The sequence below is a fragment of the Plectropomus leopardus genome, chromosome 23, assembly GCF_026936395.1.
Source record: "Plectropomus leopardus strain MGB_pleo_1.0 chromosome 23, ASM2693639v1, whole genome shotgun sequence".
Classification (NCBI taxonomy): Eukaryota; Metazoa; Chordata; class Actinopteri; order Perciformes; family Serranidae; genus Plectropomus; species Plectropomus leopardus.
In genome coordinates this window covers 3,818,280-3,840,834 of record NC_142198.1, presented here as the reverse complement: position 1 = coordinate 3,840,834, position 22,555 = coordinate 3,818,280, and the positions used below count along the sequence as shown (strand labels likewise).

At 37.7% G+C, this 22,555-nt stretch overlaps 1 protein-coding gene across 3 annotated transcripts; it reads left to right on the top strand.

The window, feature by feature from the left end:
- Positions 1 to 730: 730 nt before the first annotated feature.
- On the top strand, positions 731 to 18,803 carry cd99l2 (CD99 molecule-like 2). 3 transcript variants are annotated; one of them, XM_088073322.1, is made up of 10 exons: positions 731 to 951; positions 7,126 to 7,176; positions 7,892 to 7,951; positions 8,723 to 8,848; positions 10,508 to 10,588; positions 13,464 to 13,532; positions 13,617 to 13,664; positions 13,752 to 13,871; positions 14,900 to 14,965; positions 17,875 to 18,803. In XM_088073322.1, exons 1-10 carry the CDS (start codon positions 891 to 893, stop codon positions 17,934 to 17,936), a joined length of 744 nt encoding a protein of 247 aa, XP_087929448.1. In that variant the 5' UTR covers positions 731 to 890; the 3' UTR covers positions 17,937 to 18,803. The 3 variants fall into 3 exon arrangements, with proteins under 3 accessions (XP_087929448.1, XP_042368365.2, XP_042368366.2); XM_042512431.2 differs by having other exon boundaries at positions 7,123 to 7,176; XM_042512432.2 differs by lacking the exon at positions 10,508 to 10,588 and having other exon boundaries at positions 7,123 to 7,176.
- Positions 18,804 to 22,555: the final 3,752 nt, after the last annotated feature.

Sequence of the window (22,555 nt, the reverse complement as noted above, 5' to 3'; positions counted from 1 at the left end):
AAAATCATACTAATTTTATATTGTTATAGCTATGTTGACTCTGCACAAAAAAATGTATAAAAATCTACGTTGATGCTAATCATTAACATACCCCAGGCTGTGATAGCAATTATAACTTTCTTCCCATTTTTTCATGTAAAAACAAAGTGGTACAATGACGAAAACATGGCATTTCAAGGGTTAAAATTCTGAAAAAATTAGTAAGTATTTGATCTTTATGATTAGGACTGATGTCCCTAAGAGCGTGAGTATTTGACACTGTACAAAATATAATTATGTATAAAAATCAATGTTACTGCTAATAACTGACAAATCCTAAGCTGTAATATACCTACCTAATACTAATACTACTTATACTACTACTGCTACTGCTGCTACTACTACAACTATTATTATTATTATTATTATTATTATTATTATTATTATTTACTTAGCATGTAGTATATCGGAAATATATATATTTTTTCTTTTCTAATTCAAGAACGTAGTGGCATCATGACAAAAACCTTACGCTACATTTATAAGGTAGAGGGTAGATTTATTAGTCATTTAAAAAAAAAAGTTTTAAATGATTTTAATGATTATAGGGAAAATTTGATATTAATGATTAGGACTGGTGTTGGTTATAAAAATTAACTCAATGAAAGCAGAAAATCATCGGCAATTTTGAAACCGTTACATTTTATTTTGAAAGGCATGGCAGGAAGTGGCACCGTGTGGGCGTGTCCCCGGCTGCCATAGTGAACGCCTTGTATGCGGTTTTACAGTGAGACGGAGCTGAACCGCAGGCTGCAGACGGTATAACGGAACGGTGCCGGGGTCGCCGCGTTATTTAGCCGCTTTTTTCTCACTTTGTTACCGGGTGTTTCGTGCGCGTGGAGACCGGAGCTATGGCTTCCCGCTCGCTGTGGTCGCTTTGCCTGCTGCTGGCGCTGCTGCTGCCGCTGGAAGGTGAGGCTTTTGTCCCGCACACCTCCGCACATCCACATGTTCTCGCCTTTTGTGCCGCACTTTGATTCCAGGCCGAGTAACGGTCCACCGGCCCGGCCGCCGACGTTAAAGGGACAGAGAGCCGTCGATTATACATGTAGACACCGAATATTATGCTTTTATTACAAAATCACGCCTTATAGATTTCATTAATGGTTTTATTTTGATAATGTGGCCCCGTTTTGCTGCACATATTGCAGATGCTAACCAGCTGTACTACATTAAAATACTGTAATTACACATTATTGCATACATTATTCTAATATTTTATTTTATATATTTTATAAATTGTATTATTGAAGCTTTATTGTGGCTTTATATGATGCTAAAAAGCTTAAAAATAAATGGTAAAAAATCCTATAATTTGGTAATTACATATGATTACATGAATGATTATGATATTATATATATAATCTTAATATAGAGTTTATTATAGTGCCATGAGGTGCAGTAATATGAGATATAATGTACATCAAAGTCATGTGGCACCACCCTCAGTATCCTGTCTGTCTGCATGCAGCTGCACAGGCCATGCTGACAATGATGTCACTCTCGCTGCTGATTAATATGAAAAGTTAGTCACTTGAAGGTGAATTATTTAACAGCATTTGATTTCATGCACCCAGAGCACCTGTCCTCACGTCCCACATATGTCTCCACCTTACGCCACCCCTCAGCCAGACAGCCAGACGCTCAGGTGCAGAGCAGCTCCTGACATTTGAGTGTCTCATTCAGAGGGTTTATGGTATGGACCGGCTGCAAAGCTGCACTGCAGTCAGAACCAGAAAAAAAAAAGAATTTATCAGCCAGTGGACGGCTGGTGCATGCAATGCTGTGATGCAAGTAATGTAAATGAGATGCAGATTTTGTGAATTAATTTTGGCTGGCCGAGCCAGAGGGGGTTGGGGGTTTGGCATGAGACTGAAAATGCCTAAGTCTGCTGCTTCAGATATATATTTTAAAATATTTGAAACGTGAGTAAGTTGGCTTGAATTTTTTCAGAAACATGGGAAGACTGTAATGAGCAACGACAGAAGAAATTAACCCAAAAATGGCAAGAAATAAGTAAAAAGTACAAGAAAATTACCTTAAAAATGAGTGCAATAAATAAATAAATGAAAAAAAAACAAAACAAACCAATGCAAAGAAGACTTGGGAAAAAAAATGCTTAAAAATTGTAATAATTCTGTATCATCATTCTTTCAAAACATGGGAAGATGATAATGAGCAACGGCAGAGGAAATGCACCAAAAATTAGTAAAAAGTACAAGAAAATTACCTGTAAATTTCGTCAAATAAATAAATGAAAAAAAGCACAAAAAACAGGGCAAACAAGACTTGGAAAAAAACTTAAAAGCTGTAATAATTCTGTAACATCATTTTAAATCTGTAATTATGATAATTATAATTACTGTTTTTCAGCAGATTTTTTTTTCCTTTTTCCCAATTAGGGTTGCAAATTGGAAGCACATTCCAAAAATGATTATTGCTAAAATTAACAATCAATTAATTGTTATTAAAAAAAATGCTTATTTCAGACAATAGTATGTATTTTTTCTCAGTCAAACCTCTTATTGGGTTTACTTTGACGGCAGCATAACCCATCAATTAATCGATAAAATTTCACATATTTGATAAATTCTTAATGACCGATTAATCGATCATTAATTGTCATCATCCCATTCTAAATCTTTAAATTTCTTGCAATTTGTGGACTGTTTCTTATCAAGTTGCTCATTGCCTTTTTCCCTATGTTTTTCTAAGAAATTGCACTGATTTTCTCAGGGTTCAAAGGTTTCAATACTTGAGAAAGGCAGCTGAAAGCAGCACGAGGAAGGGTTAAGATTTGCGTCGGAGTTAGTAGGTGTTAGGTTAAGATTTGGTGTTAACAGGGACAGGACTTCTGTCTCTGCTGTGACTTTTTATCCCTGATCATGAAAGTCATACATGGACTTTGGTATCAGTCAATGCAGAGTACAGATCCAACTCCAAATTTAAAGTCAGAGTACCTCTTTGCTTCAAGCTCACTGGAATAATTTTTCTGTAAGGTAGCAAGTGGACGGGGATTGTCCTAAAAACTGCGGGAGCTGTATTAGTGTGGATTAGTCACATCTGGGCGATACCCTCGGCACTGGGCAGTGGGTGAGTGGGTCGGCCCAGTATGCAGACTGAAGATTGCGCAGGTCAGAGGGGGTGAATCCATCAGCCCATAGTACATCTGTCTAGACTGCCATACAGGAAACAGAAGTTCCTCTCACAGAGACAAAAATAACCTTTCAGCAAATTGACTAACATTCACATTTTTATCAGCTGTAGGCACAAAGTGTGGTTGATTTAGCATTGCACTGCTCTAACACCATCACAGTCACAATAAAAGAAGGAATAAAAAATGCAGATATCTTTAATTCTCATTAGAACCTTGCGCCTACATTACCCACAATGCAATTTTATCATTGACAGTTTCCCATTGTAGCAGCAGCTATTGTAGCCTGGAGCTTCAATCAGGGATGAACAGTGAGCTACAGAGGTCTGATAAACTTACTTCTTTCCAACGCTGCCTTCACATGCTCCTTGTAAATATCATATTTACGAGTTAGGAGCACATGAACGGCCCTCCAAAGATGTAATAATGATAGGGAAATTTTGAAATTTGGATTATACCGGAGTTGCGAAGTTTGCATGACGGTTCAGGGCACCAGAAATGTCGGAAAGCATGAAAAAAGTGTCAACAATTGTTGATAAAAAATAGTATATTTTGCTATTTTGTTCCTAGTAGCTATCATTTACTTTTAGTTGCACATTTCAGTATCTGCATGAACTCTAAAGCATGCCAGGCGAGTAAACTAACATTCATAACAACATTATTTTATTACATGAGTTGCCGACTTGACATCATAAATGCATGGCGGGCAAAAGTCAATGTTTGGTCAATTATAAGAATTTTTTTTATTAATTCACGTATTAAATATCAGTTTTTGATCACATGTAAAGTTTAATATGGTTTTAATGATAACTGCTGTTCATGTAAAAAATAATATAACATAAAATATAAACAAATATGTATAAATATAAATAAACTGTAAACAGCTATCAACCTCTTGTTTAATGCTCTAAAATGCAACTTATGTTCTTTGTATCTTCCATCTCATTCCCACTTTACGACCTCAAAGCACATGAACACAACAAAGTCAGAAAAACGACTTCCCAACTCAGAAACTTTGATGTTTCAACATCTCATGAATGCATCATACGTCTGAATGGGACAGTGTTTTATAAAAATGAGCATCACGCTGTATTGCAGACCTAATACAAAACCATAAACTTATTATAAAAATGTTTACTGAGGTAATAAATCCAACTTCAATACAGTCGGACACCTTTCTGCAACCAGTGGAGTCGCCCCCTGCTGGCCATTAGGAAAAATGCAGGTTTGAAGCATTGACTTTTAAGATCCTGACATTTTGTCTGCATCCACTTCTTTTATGAAGTTCTGACTACACTGCGCAAAGTGCAGGGTTACAGCACCTCACAGTACAGTAGAGCATCATAGATATGAGTACAGGCGACCACACCCAGCTGCGATGATGCGTCAGTGAGGAGCTGCTCATACATAAACAGGCATCCCTGTGGTGAAGAAGCCTCAGGCTCAATTATTGCAATGTTTCTGGTTTTATTCCAGCTGGGTGCCTTTGTTACATGCCACCTCTCTTGCTCTCTCTCAGGAAAAATGGCAAAGAAATCATTAAGAGGAGCAGTTTAAAATCTGCCCCAGCCTGACGAGGAGGCCAAAGCAGAAAAGCTAGACTGAAATAACAAGATACGAATTGATTCCCAGGAGGAAATTAGGTATGACAGCAGGACAAAAGACCAGATACAACGATACAACAAAGATAGAGCAGAGGAACAAACAACTACAACTACAGCACAAATCATAATTAGATTGAGTGTATACTTTTTATTGTTTTTCATTTAATTTCGGAAATCAGGCTTTCTGCTTGTTGTTCATTATCCTTTTGAAACGTAGAGCGACATGATTGTCCTTGTACTGCTTTAAGATGCCCTCTACAAATATTTCAAATTTGTGTAATAATATTTCAAAAACCTGGGGAAAAAAGACAAATAGCAACTTGGAGAAAAAAATGCTTCACACAATGGCAGGTTTAGAAAATTATAAAAAACAATGTTTAGGGTAAAGACGAAAAAGCTATTGGAAAAACAATATATTTAATTATCATAATTACATTTTTATTATTGTTACAAAATGATGATTTTTTAAGCACTTTCTCGGGTCATGTCAGAGGTTGTTTTGTTTTTAAAAAAAATGACTTTCTTTTAAGTGTTTTTATTCATTAATTTCTTGCTAATTTTTAGGTTTCTTCTTTTGTCACTCGATCCCTCACCATGTTTATTGAAAGAAATTAAAGCAATTTGCTCAGGTTGTTCAAGCTCAATGTAAGGATATAGTGAAGTAATGGCTTCCTGAGCAGAGAATGAAGTCACCCTCCCTCTCTGTGTGTTGTAATCTGAGCTTCTCTGTGGTTTGTTGTGGTAAGCTGGTCTGGTGCATAATAATGTACATGTGCACTGGCTCTTGTTGCACCCAGTTGACACTGTTCTCTGGCTCTGTAGGACTGTTGCAGTTGTTTTATGGAGTTAGCACAGTTAGCTGCTAGCCACTCACTCAGCCACCTCCACCTTGTGTGCAGATTACTTATACTCCCTGCGTTTTGTAATCCGAGCTTCTCTGTCTTGTGTTGTGGTAGACGTCTGGCTGCACATGCATGTTAGTGCTTTGAGTCCCTGTGTGTGGCGTGCTAAATCACTGTGACTCTGCGCTGCGCTCATATCGCAGTTAGTACTAATATCGGGACCAGCGTTGTCATGGAAGCTTTAACACTTTTAAGTCTGTCAACACTGTTGCCATTCTTCGCACTGTTCACACCATTAACTGCTAGCTGCTGGTCAGCATCCTCTATGTTGAGAGCCATATGCAGACAACCTCTGACAACCTTAGATACGCTACAATTATTGCACTTTAAACTATGGATCAGTATTACTTTTAAGTGCTTTGTTCAGATGCTCAGATTAATTAATTTCTTTCAGCATCATGGGGAAAAACGAAATCAGCAATTTGGTATCAAATGTCCCAAAAAAATAGTAAAAGTTGACAAGAAAATGACCTGAAAATTAGAGCAGAAGAATAATTTAAAAACTCATAAATGACTATAGAAAAATATTTATATTTCTTATAATGTTATACTTAAAATACTCTCACAGTAATTTTATTTATTAATAATTATTATTTTAGTACTTTTTCAGTGTATTTTCTGTACTTTATTCTTGTACTTTTCTTTTTTTTCCTTCTTTTTATGTGCTTATTTTCAGGTCATTTTCTTGTAACTTTTTCTTGATTACTTTCTTGTTAATTTTTGGGCCAGTTCTTGTTGAGTTGCTAATTGCCTTCTTTTTCCAAGTTTTTGAAAGAAATAAAGCCAATTTGCTGAGATCTCAAAAGGTTAACACTTCAGAATTTGAAATAATTAGAATTTAATGTTAACATTTTTGTCTAATTATAATAATATAATATGTGCATCTTGGCAAAAAAACTGAACGTTATGGCACAACAGGATCTTGGGTATGGTTGATAGCATGTTATCAATTAATTGAAATTTTAATTAAAGTATTATGTTTGTGAGTTAACCACCCTCAAATTTGGGGTTAGAAAGGTAAGAAAAAGTGAGGACACAAATGTAGAGCAGTATGAATGTTAAATTTGCTGCAGCTGCATGATGGCTGTTTGCTTGTTAGGGGTAGTCAGTGCGGTTGGGTCCTGTTTGTTTGTCTCTGCTTTTGTGTCCTGGCTGGTAAATGATCTTTGTTTTGCAATCCAGACAACAAATAGAGCGGATTAGTGCTCTCAGGGGCCTGTTTGGCACTGGGGCCACTTTCTGTGTGTCAGTAACACCAGCAGGGCCTGGAAAAGTGATCACTGAAAAGCTCCGAAAATAAAGGACGCTCCCATCAAAGAGAACACTTCAAGAAATGTCTAAAGTGTGTTTTATTTGTCGTTTTTATGTGTCAGATTCAGTCTAACGTGTCTGCTTCCTCTGTCTCTCTGTCCTCCCTGCGCAGTAGTCCTGTCTCAGGACTTCGACCTGGCTGATGCTCTGGATGATAGTAAACCATGTAAGTACAACAGAACTGTGGTCCTCAGGTTATTATCAGGTTAGCGTTTGTGACCCTTTCCAAACCGGCTCACATTTTTAGTTTTATCATCTTACACATAGGTGTCGTTCAACATACAGATACCGATACTAATTATTATTAGCTAATGAGACAAATAACTGATAAATGAAACCAATATGTGTTTACAATAAAAATGAAAATCTTTCTGGCAATATTTGGAGTTTGGAATATGACAAACTCCAACACATAACTTTGTTTAAATGCCTTGAGCAAATACTTTTAGGGTTACAGTAATATATATATATATATATATATATATATATATATATATATATATATATATATATATATATATATATATATATATATATCATAGATTTTTATAAAGTCAAGTGAGAATTTGAATAAAAAATGAATAAAACAACAGCTCCCTGAGGTTTTACAAAGTATAAGTTCCTCCCATGCTGACACTTTTTTCGTCCTTTTAATGAATTAATTTTATTATCGATCATTACAATAGTGCTGTTACAGATTATCGGCAAATTGCCAAATATTGGCCACAATAATCGGCCAGGCTGATAATGTGTCGACCCCTACTCCACAACCATCTGGCAACCCACAGAAATGCCCTTTATCAATTAATCATGATAAAAAATGTAATCGTTAAATAATCATTTTTATGTAAATAAAATAACAATTTGATCATTTTTCACAGCGGCAACTCCTTCACCAAAGCCACCAAAACCAGCAGCACCAGGCACAGGAACGGGAGGAGGTAAGAAACACTCGGCAGCCGATATTTATGATACTTATGCTGATTATTTCATTATTATTTCATCTTTCTATAAATTTTATTTTCTCTGTTTTCTCGTGATAGCAACTTATTTTTCTCGTTATCTCGGGAAAACGAAGCCCATTTTGTCGGGATAACGACATCATTTTTCCTGATTAAGAAAACATCAGGCTGTTAATCATAGGTATTATCCTCGGAGTTGCAAAAGCACAAAACAAGCAAAAATAGACTTAACTCATCAGCGTGGGGGATGGCGGCATGGCTTGTCCTCTTGCTTATAACAGTGACCAGCATGATGTTTTGTTTTCTTAATCACCAGAAAATGATGTCGTTATCACGACACAACAGGCTTTGTTTTCCCAAGATAAAAAAATAAATGAATCCATTATCACGAGAAAACCAGCTTGGTTTTCCCGAATAATGAGAAAAATAAGTTGTGATCTCAAGGAAACAACTGGAAATATGTCGTTATCATGAGAAAATGGAGAAAATAAAATGTATAGAAAGGTATCCTTTTAAGGCTTCCTTACATTCTGTAGTAATGGTATTATATAATATATTTTTACGTGGGAATCAGTGTGGACCTAAATCGTAACAAATCTGATTTGAATTTTCTATTTTCATCTCGAACTATGTTACATTTTGTGTTTTCAACTCCAACTCCGGTTGCTTTTAGACAAGCCTTTTTTTTTTTCCAGAATCCTTATCATAACTGAAGTCAGTGGATATTTGTGCTGTCAATGTTCTGTGCAGACCTCAATCTGGAAGATTTTTTCAATGCTGACGACACGACCACCACGACCACCAAAGCCCCACCCAAGGACGTGCCTAAAGTCCCTGCAGCTAGCAAGGCCCCAGTCAAGCCCAAACCCAAGCCAGGTGAGAGAGCACACCTTCCTCTGTGCTTACAGCCGCTAAACTCCCAACGCACCTCGACTGCAGAGAGCACCTAGTCTTTCCTTTGCTTATAACCTGCTCTGCTTTAAATTTTAGAAAGCAGTTTTCTGACTGTTTAATTTTAATTTGCTGTTGGTCCAAATCCAACACGTCCTCCTTCTTCCTCTATCTGTAGGCTTTATCCTCCTCCTTTAATATGATTCATTTCCTCACTTACTAATTCATTACACACAGTTCCACTTCGCCATGCTATTGACCAGGTGTTAAACTATCATCAGTAAAACTCACTGCACATATGTTTGACATCCAAAGCCTTCCAGTGGCCCAAAGGGAAAAATTCCTACATTTTCTCTGCAAGCTTTTACTTTGAAATCTGTGCAGGAAGTGCAGAGTTTCACCGGCAGTAGCTTTACACCGACTGAAAAAAGGACAAAGCAGAAGCAGAAGTAGAAATGTGCTGTAGAGCAACAAAATGAATACTTGTATGTAACACAAGATTTTGATTGCAATAGCCTTATTAAAGGGGACCTGTTATGCTCAAATTCAGGTTTATTTTTGTATTTTGAGTTTCTACTAGAACTTAATTAAATAACACATATGTGTTAAAAAACACATATTTTTTCTTTTGTAATTTATGCTGCAACACCTGTATTCCCCCTCCGTCTCTGAGTGCCTGTCTCTTTAAGAGCCCCTCCCAAAAAGCCCAGTCTGCTCTTATTGGTCAGCGTTTTCACAAGCATCTCCACTAGGCCCCCTGGAAGTGCCCCAAGCTCTGATGCAAATTTTACACAGTGGCCAAAAGTGGAATTACACCATCTGAGTCGGTCACGTGACGCACACGGGCCCAGAAAGACTTTCCCATTGACTTACATCAGGAAAGAGACGGCTGTAAATCACTAAAACAATTTCTTTGATTGTCGAAACCCCCACAAAACGACTAATTTCTCTATCTAGATTTAAGCCATCCGGTTCAATAACATTTGGAAAGCCATACATTTTTTAGACAGCCAATCAAGCCAGCGAAGTGCTAAACCAGAAGTTAGTCACTCCCGTTCGTTATTCATTTGTGAACTCGGCCGCCATAAGTCTCTATTGCAAATGCCTTATGAGCCACTAGATTTAGTGTAGTAACTGCTGCCTGCCGCAGTGGCTGTTTGTAAGTTCAAAGATTGCTTAGATTGAATTAGCTGGGCAGCATAGCTAATCTGTCGTTCATTTTGTAACAAAAGCACCAGATTGGTACAGATATACATAGCTCAATATAATATATATTGAGAGGAAATCTGGGTATCGGGCCACTGCAGATTGGCAACCATGGTCCAAGTTTGTGATGTCCCAGTGTCCAGTTTTGTTTGTAATATATTCATAAACTTTTATGCCAAATTTGGTGCGTTCATCACAAAATGAACGATTGTGATATGTGTATACTGAGCGATGCCGCCCTACTAAATATGACTGATTGTTAAATTATTACTGTTATCTAGTTCACATGGGACAGCATGAATGACCTTATCCTTTTGAGTCTTTTAGTTCTTTAATTTCAGTTGTAATTCATTTTTATGTCCTAATGTTTCTTTTTAACTCCTGCATCTGCTTTCTTTTGCAAAAAAACATCGATTGCTGACCTTTTGACCTCTACAGCTGCCGATGACTTTGACCTGGCTGATGCCTTGGACCCCAACAATGACATTGGTGTGAAGGATAAGAACAAGGGGCAGGGAGGTGGGTGGTAGTGTCTCCCCTAGGATTAGTACTCGTAGATATTAGATTGGAAACACTCCAAAAATAATCACTTTGAAATGACTTCATGAGGAATTAAAGCCACAGTGCAGAACGTCTGAGAAATTTCTGTAACATCCGAATAGTTTAATAACTGGATGCTCTAATCACACTACATGTTATGCACATAGCGGTTTTAACAGACAGTAAAGCCTCGTTTCCACCAAGCAGTCTGGTTCAGTTCAGTTCGTTACACATTAGAACGGTAATTTTTGTGTTTCCATTGTCAAAAGTTTTGGATGGTACCAATAGAACCGTTCCAGTCCATCCTGACACGATGTAGCCGACATAATGCATGGGGTTATATATACTACACGCCAGTACGCGCCATTCTTGAGCCTCTCAGGATACCATGTATCAGTGTTGCATTTACCCCATCACACATCGCACATCGTTTGACCACTTTTTAAGTTATATAACTGCTTTGATTTCAATAAAACTGCGGGAAAATCAGAACTTTTCTATGGAGGTCTATGGCCAGGATGTTTGAGTGCAATGTGTAGCTGCATGAAATGTGATTGGCTCATGGCATTGAAGGGCGGGGCTTAGCAATAGGTCAATTCCAAAAGGTGGAAACACTGCAGTCCGTTGACTGGTGAGGACCGAACCATTATTTGTACTCGGTTTTGTGAAGTTTGTGTCCTTGTAATCAACAGCCACATCAATTGTGTCTCTTTACATTTCCTATGAGGCGTTAGATGTAACGTCACATACTTAATTACATTTACCTTCCGGTAACAACTATTAAGAGTACTGTCTGCAGTGGAAATGCCAGAAAGATTTCGGGTTTAGGTACATGTCTATATGGGTTACCTCCAAGTCCTAGTGCCGCTGTAGGGTAAAGGGTACAAAACTGAAAGTGTTTGGTGGAAACGTGGTCATTATCTGTGGTTTATCAGCAATATACAGTGTATTTAATGTTTGGCATTTGAAATTCATTTGTTTCTTAGTGCTGCCACTGGTTTTGGTACCAGATCATAAAGAACCCTCGCCCTTGATTATTATACTACAGCTTAAACCTGTCCACTCATCCACACTGGCTATTTCCAGTGGCTTTTGTTTAGGACTTAAATGTGCCACCTGTGTCTCCATTCAAGGTCTCCAACTCTCTCAGATACATCCTTCTTAAATTTAGCAAAGTTATTTAAAAATCATGGGGAAATTATAACAAAGTGTAAGTAAAAATTTCAAGTAAACTTAACACTTATGTGTGAATTAAACATAAAGATTCACAGTTATATTTACTTTCCTTTTTCAAGGCAGTTGGTTTCTAAGATTATTTTAAGTAAGATAAACTTGTCAGACTTTAAAGCAAATATGACTCAAACATATTTTTAAATAAGTTACCGGCTAGAGCTTCGAGCAGCAAATGTATAATTCACCTCAGTTGTAGGGCTGCATGATTTAAGGAAAATATGCATTTGTGATAACGTTAAATATCACAATAACAATGTCACTTTAATCATGATTAACTTACATTAAAGTGTACTCAGCTCTGCCTTTCTGATGCTTTAAGTAAGAAAATATATTGTGCAGCCTCACTCAGTTCTATGATTCTTGCAAATCTTACAAAGCCACAGCATGTAGGCCTACAGCTTATTAAAAACTGACTGTCTGAAGTGCAGACAGTCGCTGTGGCTCCACCATCAGGATAATTATCCCCTCAGTCTGCTTGAATAAGAACTTTGTTGTAAAGTGCAGCAGAAGAACTACATAACAATCTTCCTAGTCAGGAGAGGGAGCTCATTGTTTCCATCATTGCTCCCATCTGTCACCCATCGTCCCCTCCCACCCCGCTCGAACTCTTAACACTGTCCCACACAGATTCACATGTTATGTCTGCTTTCTTTGAGTTCAGCTGCTGAAGACCAAAATATACTTTCAAAGTTTTTAATATTAATTAGCTGATATGCTTAAAACATTTTCTATATTTTCATTCTCAGGTAACATTTTATATAAATGTTTTACATTATGTACAGGGTTTCTGCAAATCCCTTTCAAAATTCTTAAAAGGCACTTAATTCATTAATCAAGAAATAAGTTCTTTATTGGTATTAAATAAAAATTTTTTTTATTAAATTAATCTTTTGAAAGTCTTAAACATGCTCAAACATGAGCCAAGCTTTAAGCATGTTTATTTCTGCTATAAAATTGAGTATTTAACATGGTTGTCGATGGGATTTTACTCTGTTTTGGAGCCAGCCTCTGGTGGCCATGAGAGGAACTTCACTCTTAGGTCATTTTTGTTAGATAATTTCACATTCATGACAACTGTATGGGGCTGACTTTTCATACAGCTCAAAGGTTTAAATGTTATTAAAGCTTGAAATTATGCATAATTAAGGGCATGGCCACTTAAAGTGACAGATGGGTGCCTACTGTTGAGATGTAGCTGTAGCTTTTGCTTTTGCAAATTTGCAGATTTTCTCTTTTTTCAGGAAGTTAATTTTATTTTAATGATTTTACACGTTTCTCACTTGGAAAATTACCATTAGTATTATTACAAATAACCATAGCTGTAAATAAACTGTCCTAAATAAGCTAGCTGCTAGCGTGAGGGTTATCTCCACCCTCTTGTCCAAATATGGTCACTTCTGGCTCCAAAATAACAAGATGGCGACAGCCAAAATGCCAAACTCAAGGCTTCAAAAAGGTAATCCACAAACCAATCAGTAACGCCATGGTGGCTACGTCCTCCTCTTTTATCCAATGTTGTATGGGAACAACACTTGCTTCTGCGTTTCATACACTAAAGTACTTTAATAGGTACTTTAACTTTAATACCTTCATTGTGGTGATTATCTCTGTCTCCTTTCAGGTGGAATATCCGATGATGATCTGTTAGATGTTGCTAAAGACCGTGACTACAAACCCGACAAAGGCAAAGGTAATGTCTGAACCTTTACAGAGAATCTACAAATAACTTGGTAGCAAAGAAATTTAACCCTGCTGTTATTTTGCGTTTCCACAGGTGGAGCTTCAAATGGTGGAGATCAAAATTACCAAGATGATAACAGTGGTGCGTCTCCTCGGTCTCTAGTGTTTGTTGATAAATGCATATCTGTGCTCGGCTGTTAGACTCGAATGAACGTGTGTGTGTTTACAGGCCCCCCAGCCGAAGTAGGCACCATCGCAGGGATTGTTAGTGCAGTTGCTATGGCGTTGGTGGGCGCGGTCAGCAGCTACATCTCCTACCAGAAGAAGAAACTGTGCTTTGGCATACAACGTAAGGCTTTTTAACTACAGTTGTTAGAGATAGGTACTTTTTTAATCCTGAGGGAACTTTATGAATTTTATTTGGACAAGAGGGTGGAGCTAACCATAACACCAGCTGCTAAAGTGGTTAGCATGGCACATTTACAACTTCGTTAACTGATAATGATGATAATCGATGATGATAATGCTAATGCACTTACCGGAAAAACACCCGACTTTTTTAACGGTTGCCATTCCAGGAAGTGCAGTTTTTGGCACTTCTGCATTAGCTTCATTTTTAAGACTAGGAAATTGTCACTTGGTTGCACAAGCTATTAATAAATTAATGAAATCTGAAAGTTATTCATAAGTTACTGGGGAGTTTCAAACAAGCAGAAACAAATGGGGCTGCAAAATGAAGCCACAGTAGAAGTGCCAAAAACTGCAGTTCCTCAAAAGGCCACTAGAGGCTGGCTCCAAAAAAGAGTAAATCCCAACAGACCCCCATGTTAATATTTCCAACTTCACAGCAGAAATAAACATGTTTACAGCCTGGAATAAGAAACAGTTTTGGTCTTTATGGCTAATTATTGTTCAGGACAACTTAATGGGAGATTATTATTATTATTATATAAGTCACCAATTTCAAGGCTTAAAGTTACACATAATTAAGGTTACGGCCACTTTGAGTGACAGCTGGGTACCGTCTATCAAAAAGCAAAAAGTCTCTACCACACGACACCACTTGGTTGGTGACGTAACCATAGTGTAACCACAGATTCACAGAGTATAGGCATTGCTATAGCTGTTGTAATTTAATAGTATTGTATTGTAGTTAATATTTTGGTCACCCAAGAGAGTCTTGTTCTGTGTTTGGTTGCACTAAAAAAGACCCTTTAAAGTGCTACTGTTTTTCTGGCAGGTACATTTGGTTTTGATGGTTTCAGGCAAGATTTTTGCTCGCTAAAATTAGCATAAGGAGTAATACAGTTAACCATAGCTGTAAATTAACTGTGGCAGTTATTGCTGATGCTCACTATATGTGTTGTGTTGCAACAGAGAGCCTGAATGCTGACATGGTGAAGGCTGAAAACCCAGAGGCTGTGGTGGCTACAGAACCACAAGGTAACACTTCTACTGTACTCTACTCACAACTGCTTCACATTCTTTTCCAAACTCGTCTGTTACTAAAGACGCACAAATCAGAAGCCAAAGGGAGGAATGTATATTTTATATGTTCTGATTTCATCATGGCACCCCTATAGTTTTGCATAAATTTAACAGAATAATCCAATCACATCCTTCATTCAGAAGTTTGACTAGGATGATGGAGAATCCTGACATGCTGGTGAACATAAGACTCATTCCCACTGTATGAGAAAAGCTCAAATCTGACTTTTTAATGTAGTGGAAATATGTACAATCAGCATTCACACCCAGGTCAAATAACTCTGCAGCAGTCACTGGTATTTATCACCTACAGCTCCGATCAGCATTGACAGAAACACAACACCCGGATGAACGCACTAATTTCAGCTCCTTCATCGGCAAGATGCAGCATCACTAGTTACTATCCATCTCCTGCTAAGCAGCACTAAAACAATGATCCAAATGCGTCTAAACTGAGTTTGAAAAAGAGACTGAATGAGTAAGAGATATATAAACCACATTTACACTGCCTGTTCAAGAAGGGAATATCATGCCAGTATGCCGCCTCACTGTTCTTGTGCGTAACATCCGATCGCGGAAAGGGGGGACAGCGTGGTCTCACCTCTGAGCTGGGACTGGAATTAGTAACAGCACCCAAATCAGGTCTGTGTAAAACGTGAAAGCTGGAAAGACGTGACCATGGGCGACACAATTTTGACATTTTGACAATGTGTCCATATGTGCGACCCACCACGGGAGATTTAAAAAACAGCTGTAAGCATAGCTGCTAACTCAAAGAAGAAAAGCAGCGGCTATAAAAGTCCGCAAACTGGGAAAACAATTAGACTCAGGAGCTCCTTACCCTCCAAGCAGAGGACACGATCAGCCGCCATATAAAAGAGAAGGTAAACGATTGTGATTGACATAGTATGCCTTTGTTATTGTTTAGAAAGTCCTGCAGACACACATATTATTTGTCATGCCAGAGGCTGACGCTTGTGTGTTTAACGTCATGCCTGTCATGCCTCCTTTGATCACAGGATGTTGCGATGCAATACATAATCGCACACTGAAACAGGATGATGCTGCTCTTGTTTGGTTCTGTGTAAAATTGCAGGGTGGTAAAAATCGAGGACTTCATTGCGGCCCTGTAGTGCATCTCTGTGTAAAAGCTGCCCCTATAAAGTTTTCACACACCCCTGCTCTGTACCATTTACCTGTTCTCCGGCCTGTCCATGACATCAGATGGACACACCAACACAACCCCTACACCCCCAAAGCGTGCCCACGCCAATATTAATGGGAAAGGGGTAGAGACACAGAACGGATCTGAGCTGGTGAGCTGACCTCGAGCAAATGAATTGTAAGCACTGTTATTCAGTAAACCAAAGCAATGATCAGGCAGTGTGGAACTAATCAAATGGTAAGGAAAGGCAGTGATCAGATGGCGTGCAAAGGGGGTTATTTGCATACACACTTGAAAGGGACACACAGTTCAAAATGATCAAAATGAGCAGAGGACAGAAGGACACAGTTTGAATATGACAAGATCAAGAAGCAGCAGTGAGGAGGTCTGGATGTTGCTGTCAGCTGTCACTCATCATGTGCACTGCCCTGATGTGTTTTCTCTGCATCAGTCACACTGAGCCAGACAGCAGCTGCTACACAACACAGGAGCCACACACTCTGAGCAACAAACCCTCTAATCTGACTTATAACCATGACCATGAACATACGTCTTGCCCTGCACGTTAACACGTTGCACGAGCCACCAAACCAGCAGGGAGCAGGAAAACGCTAACATCAGGTCACTAGCAAGATAGCAAACTAGCTGCTTAGCTGCAGCACTTTAAACAGCCTGTAAATTTACCTGCACGGTCATTTGGGTCCAGGTCGCTCTAATGCTTCCGACAACACACCGTCTGCTCATCACATGTAGCTGCAACGAAAGTTTGTTTACCTGCTCTCGCAGTCTGAACGGTGTAACACCGGAACTCTGGCAGGTGCTGTCAATCAAACATAGACCGGGACACGCCCCTTCAGCCGAAGATAAAAAGGAGCATTTCTCATATTTCACTACGACTCTTTTTCCCTTGCTTTTAATTTTAAAAAAAAAACATTAACAACACAATTCAAAAAACTTAAACATGATTTTATTTATTTATATTTGCATTTAGGAAATTATGTGATTAGGGACTTTATGATGTCAGTGGACATTTAAACTAAAAACTACGCAAAAAAATGGACACTTAAAGGGGCCCTTCATGTCTGCAACAATGGAGTATTTCTAATATTTAAACATCTTTTTCCTTTCTTATAATTTCAAGATATCATTAACAATACAATTTAAAACAAAAAAACATTAACATTATTTTATCTGTTTTATTTTTTTTATTTGTCTGTTTTTATTTGCATTTCAAGAAATGATATGACCACGCATGTGTCGCTATTAGTGGACAAAAAACAAAACAGTTCACTTTGTGGACACTTAAAGGGGCCCTTCATGTCTCTATAATGATGCACTTTATAATTTTTCTTTATGGATGTTTATGACTTTCTTATGACTTTTATCTAGTTATTTTTATAGGTTGCTGTGATTTTACAACTGCCTTGTTCTCGTGAGCACGATATTTCAAGAACGCCTTGAGTTTGAGGGAATTTCCTTAAATTTGGCACAAATGTCCACTCTGACTAATGAGATTTATGTGGTCAAACATAAAGGTTAAAGGTCAGTTTTCTTATTTCTGTGTTTCTGGGCCTGTAACTTAATGAATTTTAGAACATCTTATCAAAGGATGGTAGTTTAGCTGCGGTCTGATGTCTTTTTGTCATGTGATCTGTGTTTAAACCGCCGTCTGTTTTCTCTTTTTGTTTTCTGCCTACAGTCCAACAGACTCTTCTGGAGCCACCCAACGCTGAACCTCCCGCTGCAGAGAATACTGTGTAACACACACACACACACAGCCACACACAGCCACACACACAAACACACACACACACACACACTACATGCGCTCTTTCCCAAACACCCATCACTCAACCCCAAACACACACATATACATACACACACACATGCTGCAGGATAGACTGCCTATCGTGTAGCATGTGCTTGTTGATCCTGCAGCTCTTTGCTGCAGAAGTTGGGATTTGTAGTCCTTCTACGCTGAATGTGAACACAGATTTCTTCTTTTTTTTTCACTCTCTGCTGTAAACATGGCCAGCCGCATATCGAACCTTGCCAAATGTTTGTGTATATACTAATTTATTATTCACGGTTTGAACACCACTAACAATGTTGATTTACAGTTATCCAGCCTCCAGCATGTTCTCTGTGGTTTCTGCGCTGTGAGCCGGGGCTTTAGTTGTAGCAGTTTGCCAAGCTCCAGACTCACAGTCAAGTTGGATTTTTTTTTTGGGGAAAAAAAGGCAGTTAATTGTATTATATGTTGAAGACAGAAAACTCCTGCGGGCATCTCTGGGTGTGTGTCAGGCTTCTTTGAATGAGTTTGACTTTCAGCATATCAACTGAGCCAGGGAGCGCTGTGAGACACACCCACTTTTTCGTCTTCTTTTCTTTTTTTTTTAAAGATGTGGGGAAGTTGCGAATTGCAATCAGCAATATCTCTTTTCCTGTCTTTGAATAGAATTTAGCAACTTCCTACTTTTGACACGTAACTGATTATTTGTGGCAAGTGATTGATGTTACTTTGTTGATAAAGGAAATGAAATCCGAAAACAGAGCGACACTTAAATTCCTGATTTTCTCTCTGCATGAGTAGAGAGTGAATAAAAAAACTTGTTACAGTATTCCCCAGATTTCTATCCAAAGCCTTGTAGCAGCTGATTATGTAATCATTTGTGAAATGTTGTGATGAAATGTGTAAATGCTCAGATAAGGTAATAAACACAGTAGCCAATTAATGTTAAGGGCAAGCTAAGGGTAAAGCACATAGTACAGAAGCCGAGAACAGTGGTGCTTGCACTTTTTTTTTTTTTAAATGCCATTATTTGGAGATCACAATTTATTAATTTTGTTTTTGAGTGATAAAGCTCCATTTTTGTGATAATGGGTTAATTAATGTTGCTTCTCTGGAAAATACATTTCTCCAGATAATTTAACATGATAAAACGACCTGTTTTCTCAAGATCGAGCAACATCTCAAATGACAACTCACTAAATGGAGTTAAAAAAAGAAAAGAAAAAGTGATCTTGAGAAAACAAATATCGTTTCATCATGACTTTTTTTATCTAAGGAAATCAACCTTTTGGGGGTTTTTTTTGTAGAGGTGAAATTAATTTACTCATTTTTACAAGAAAAAAACATTATTTAAAAGCATGGCCGTTTATTGAAAGATAACAAAGCTTGATTTTTGTGATGATGGATAATTTATGTCGCTTCTCTAGAAAACAAAAGGCCGATTTCTCCAGAAAATGTATCATGAGAACGTTTTCTGTAGATCACAAACAAATACAGCTCACTGTACCTCAGAATGATTATTGAGAAAACAATAATCATTTTATAGCGCTAAATTACTTTGCTTCGTGTATTTTTTCTATTTATCTCATTACAAGAAAACAAGCTTTGTTATTTCAAGATAAAAAAAAATAACTTGTGATCTCAAAGTAACAGCTTAAAGAAAAAAAAAAAGATCAAGTACGGCCGTTTTTGGCTTCCGTATGCAGAACTGAAATTACATGGTGTAGGAATGATTATGAGGTTTTAATGGTGATGCTATTTGCTATGTTAAGATTCATTATTAATTGAGGTTTCCCAGTCGGTCTGACCACCTGGTGCATGAAATGCCTTTCGATGGGCTCCACTGTTAGCTAATGAAGTCCTTTAGGGAGATGCGTTACAGAAGTGGACTTCCTGCAGGTAACTAACTGTTTACATCATGCGACAGTTACATCATTGGTTGCTACACCCTCCTCATGTTGTCTATCTTGATGTACAAAGTTGCCTTATTATTCAGATTTGGAACTTTTTGCAGTGGGGGGAAAAATAAGGCATCTAAACATTTCTGTCTACTTAAAACCTGTGAATTTTTATAGTGTAAATAGATTCAGTTTTTTTTAACTAGCCTTTAATGACAATGCCTAATGAAGGGAGCCTGGCTTGGTTTTCCAAAGTGCTGATGGTGAAATTATTGTGATAAACAACAGTCAGCTTCTTTTTGTAAAGGACTGAGTGGTTGACAAAACTTAAAGTTAAAAATGAAGTTAAAAAAAAAAGTTTACTCACCATATTTGTAGCATAAAAGCGATGCTAGCTAAATCAGTTCCACTGCAGTTAGAGCTTAAAAATGCACAGCGCGAACTTCTCTTTCTCTGATCATTTGAAAGAATCTTCTTCAGTGGGAAGCTATCAGAAAAAGAGAAACCTTAAGCACCTTTTTTTCCGGAAAAAGCCGGCTGTGGCGAGGCTCGTGGACAGGCAGATAATCTGTGAAATGTGATTTTTTTTGTTGACGATTCACTGCTACATTCAGAAGCTAATATTGTTTGTGCTGTTTTATTGTGTTAGCAGTGAGGTGCCAGTGTGTGCAGGAAGACTCTTGGTTGATCTTTATTCCATGGTGGCCATTTGAAATTGAATATAATTGTGATTAATTATATTTTCGACAGCTATAGGTCCAAGCAAACGCTCATAAAGACAAACAATGCTAAGAATTTCAAGGGATCCTTTGAGATTTTTCTGTGAGGAATCTAATTTAGTTATTCTGCAATATGTGTGTCCTTGGGGACATGGTAAATACATTTCATTTGTCATAAAACATAAAACATTTGGTGCAGTGCAGCCAAATGTGGGTTATTTAAATTTTTTTAGGTAAAATCAATTAATTTGGGGAAATATTTTGAATCGTAATCAGTGACAGTGAAATCATCAAAAGTTTACCCCAGTATGCTTTAAAGTAATTAGTTTAGGGCTTAAAAAATTGCGTGCACTAGTGCATGTAACTTCATTTTACATGCACCAAATTATTTTTACTGGGAGAGTGTGTAGATTGCATGAATCTCATTATCGATTTGTTAGAGTTGCCAGCTCTGCACAACATATTTTCTGCATGTACAGCTGGGAGTTAAGTGCACAACTCGGATTTTACATGCACAACTGTGCATATGCACGTAGTATTTTGAGCACACGGTGTAAAGACAAAAGCATTAATACCTGTTTTGAGTGGCTGCGCTGTTAGCCTTCCTCTGGCTGCATCCCATCGGCCAATCACTGTGCAAAGCAGGCGGGATTGGGAGATGTTTTTGCAAAGGTTACACCGTCACCACCTCCCCTTTTCCTCCACCTGAAAAGCAGCATCAGAGCTATAAGATAATCAGGCAGACACTTTCTTTTCAACATGGCCACAATGGAAGAAGATTCACAGGAGTGGAAATGTGAGGTACTTGTTGTGAAAGATATCCGATGTGTGAAGTCAGAGAGGAGTTTGGATCAGTTGGCACTGCCACAAAGATAATACTGGTTAAAATAATATGCATTTTTAAAAAAAACCTAGAAGTCTGCTTTAGCTGTGTAGATGAACTTAGCAGCAATAGATAGCTTTAGGATCTTGAATAGTGTCATAACGAGTGCTTTTGGAAAGCTGTGATGGTTGTACATATTCCTGTGAGCAGTCCTGTGTTTGTACTAATAGCAGTGTGTACGAGCAGATTTATGCTCTATATTATACTCTTTAGTGTGTGTGTGTGTGTGTTTACACTCTTCGCCTGCTCTTTTTACACTTTGTACCCGACTTTCCTAATAACTTAGCTTAACTTTTTGTAGATAGTTACTGCTTCCTTGTTCTGTACTGCCAACAGTTTGCTGTTTGCCTAAAAACTGGAAATCTCGGATGATCCCAGATCAGAACCAAGCTGCACCTAAAAACCATTCACTGTTTTCTACACTGTCTGATATTTAGTCCGTCTGTTGTTTTATAGCACTGCTCAGAATCTCTAGTGAGGATGATTGAACCCTAAATGGTGGACTTAAAATGATCCCAAAATGTAAATTAGCAAATAATGCCACGTTCATGTCAAGGGTGATGGAAGTTTTAAGTTCAAGACAAAAAAAAGAGAAGATGATCATTTGCAGTTGGTTGGCGGAGGGCTATAGCAATAAATTAATTTTCTGAAAACTGTTTCCAAGTAGTAATTCTAACAATTCTAACCCAGGCTTTTCACAATTAATCCAAAAAAATCCAAAAATTGTAAAAAAAAAAAAAAAAAAATTACAATTACAATTAACCAAAGTGAAATCTTCAATTGCTTAAATTTTCGTCCAACCAACAGTCCAATTCACATTTAATAATCTGGAATCAGCAAATGTTTGATATTTTTGCTTGAAAAAAAGACTGAAACTATAATCAGTTATCAAAATTGTTGCCAAATCATTTTATTTTAATCAGCTAATGAGGCCCTTTGCAAGTTTCTTAACCCTGTTTTTTTTCTACTCTCGTGCGCAAATCTTCACATTGATGTAATTTCAACAAATGCTTGGACCCATCCTCTTTGGATGATTCAGTCCAATGAATTTACCTTTGAAAACACACTGCCAAACAGCCAATTCTTGA

Excerpts from the sequence above, each read along its gene's own strand:
- cd99l2 (XM_042512431.2), top strand. The coding sequence starts at position 891 with ATGGCTTCCCGCTCGCTGTGGTCGCTTTGCCTGCTGCTGGCGCTGCTG. Across the intron at positions 13,665-13,751 it reads TTACCAAGATGATAACAGTG|GCCCCCCAGCCGAAGTAGGC; the intron begins GTGCGTCTCCTC and ends GTGTGTTTACAG. Across the intron at positions 14,966-17,874 it reads GGTGGCTACAGAACCACAAG|TCCAACAGACTCTTCTGGAG; the intron begins GTAACACTTCTA and ends TTCTGCCTACAG.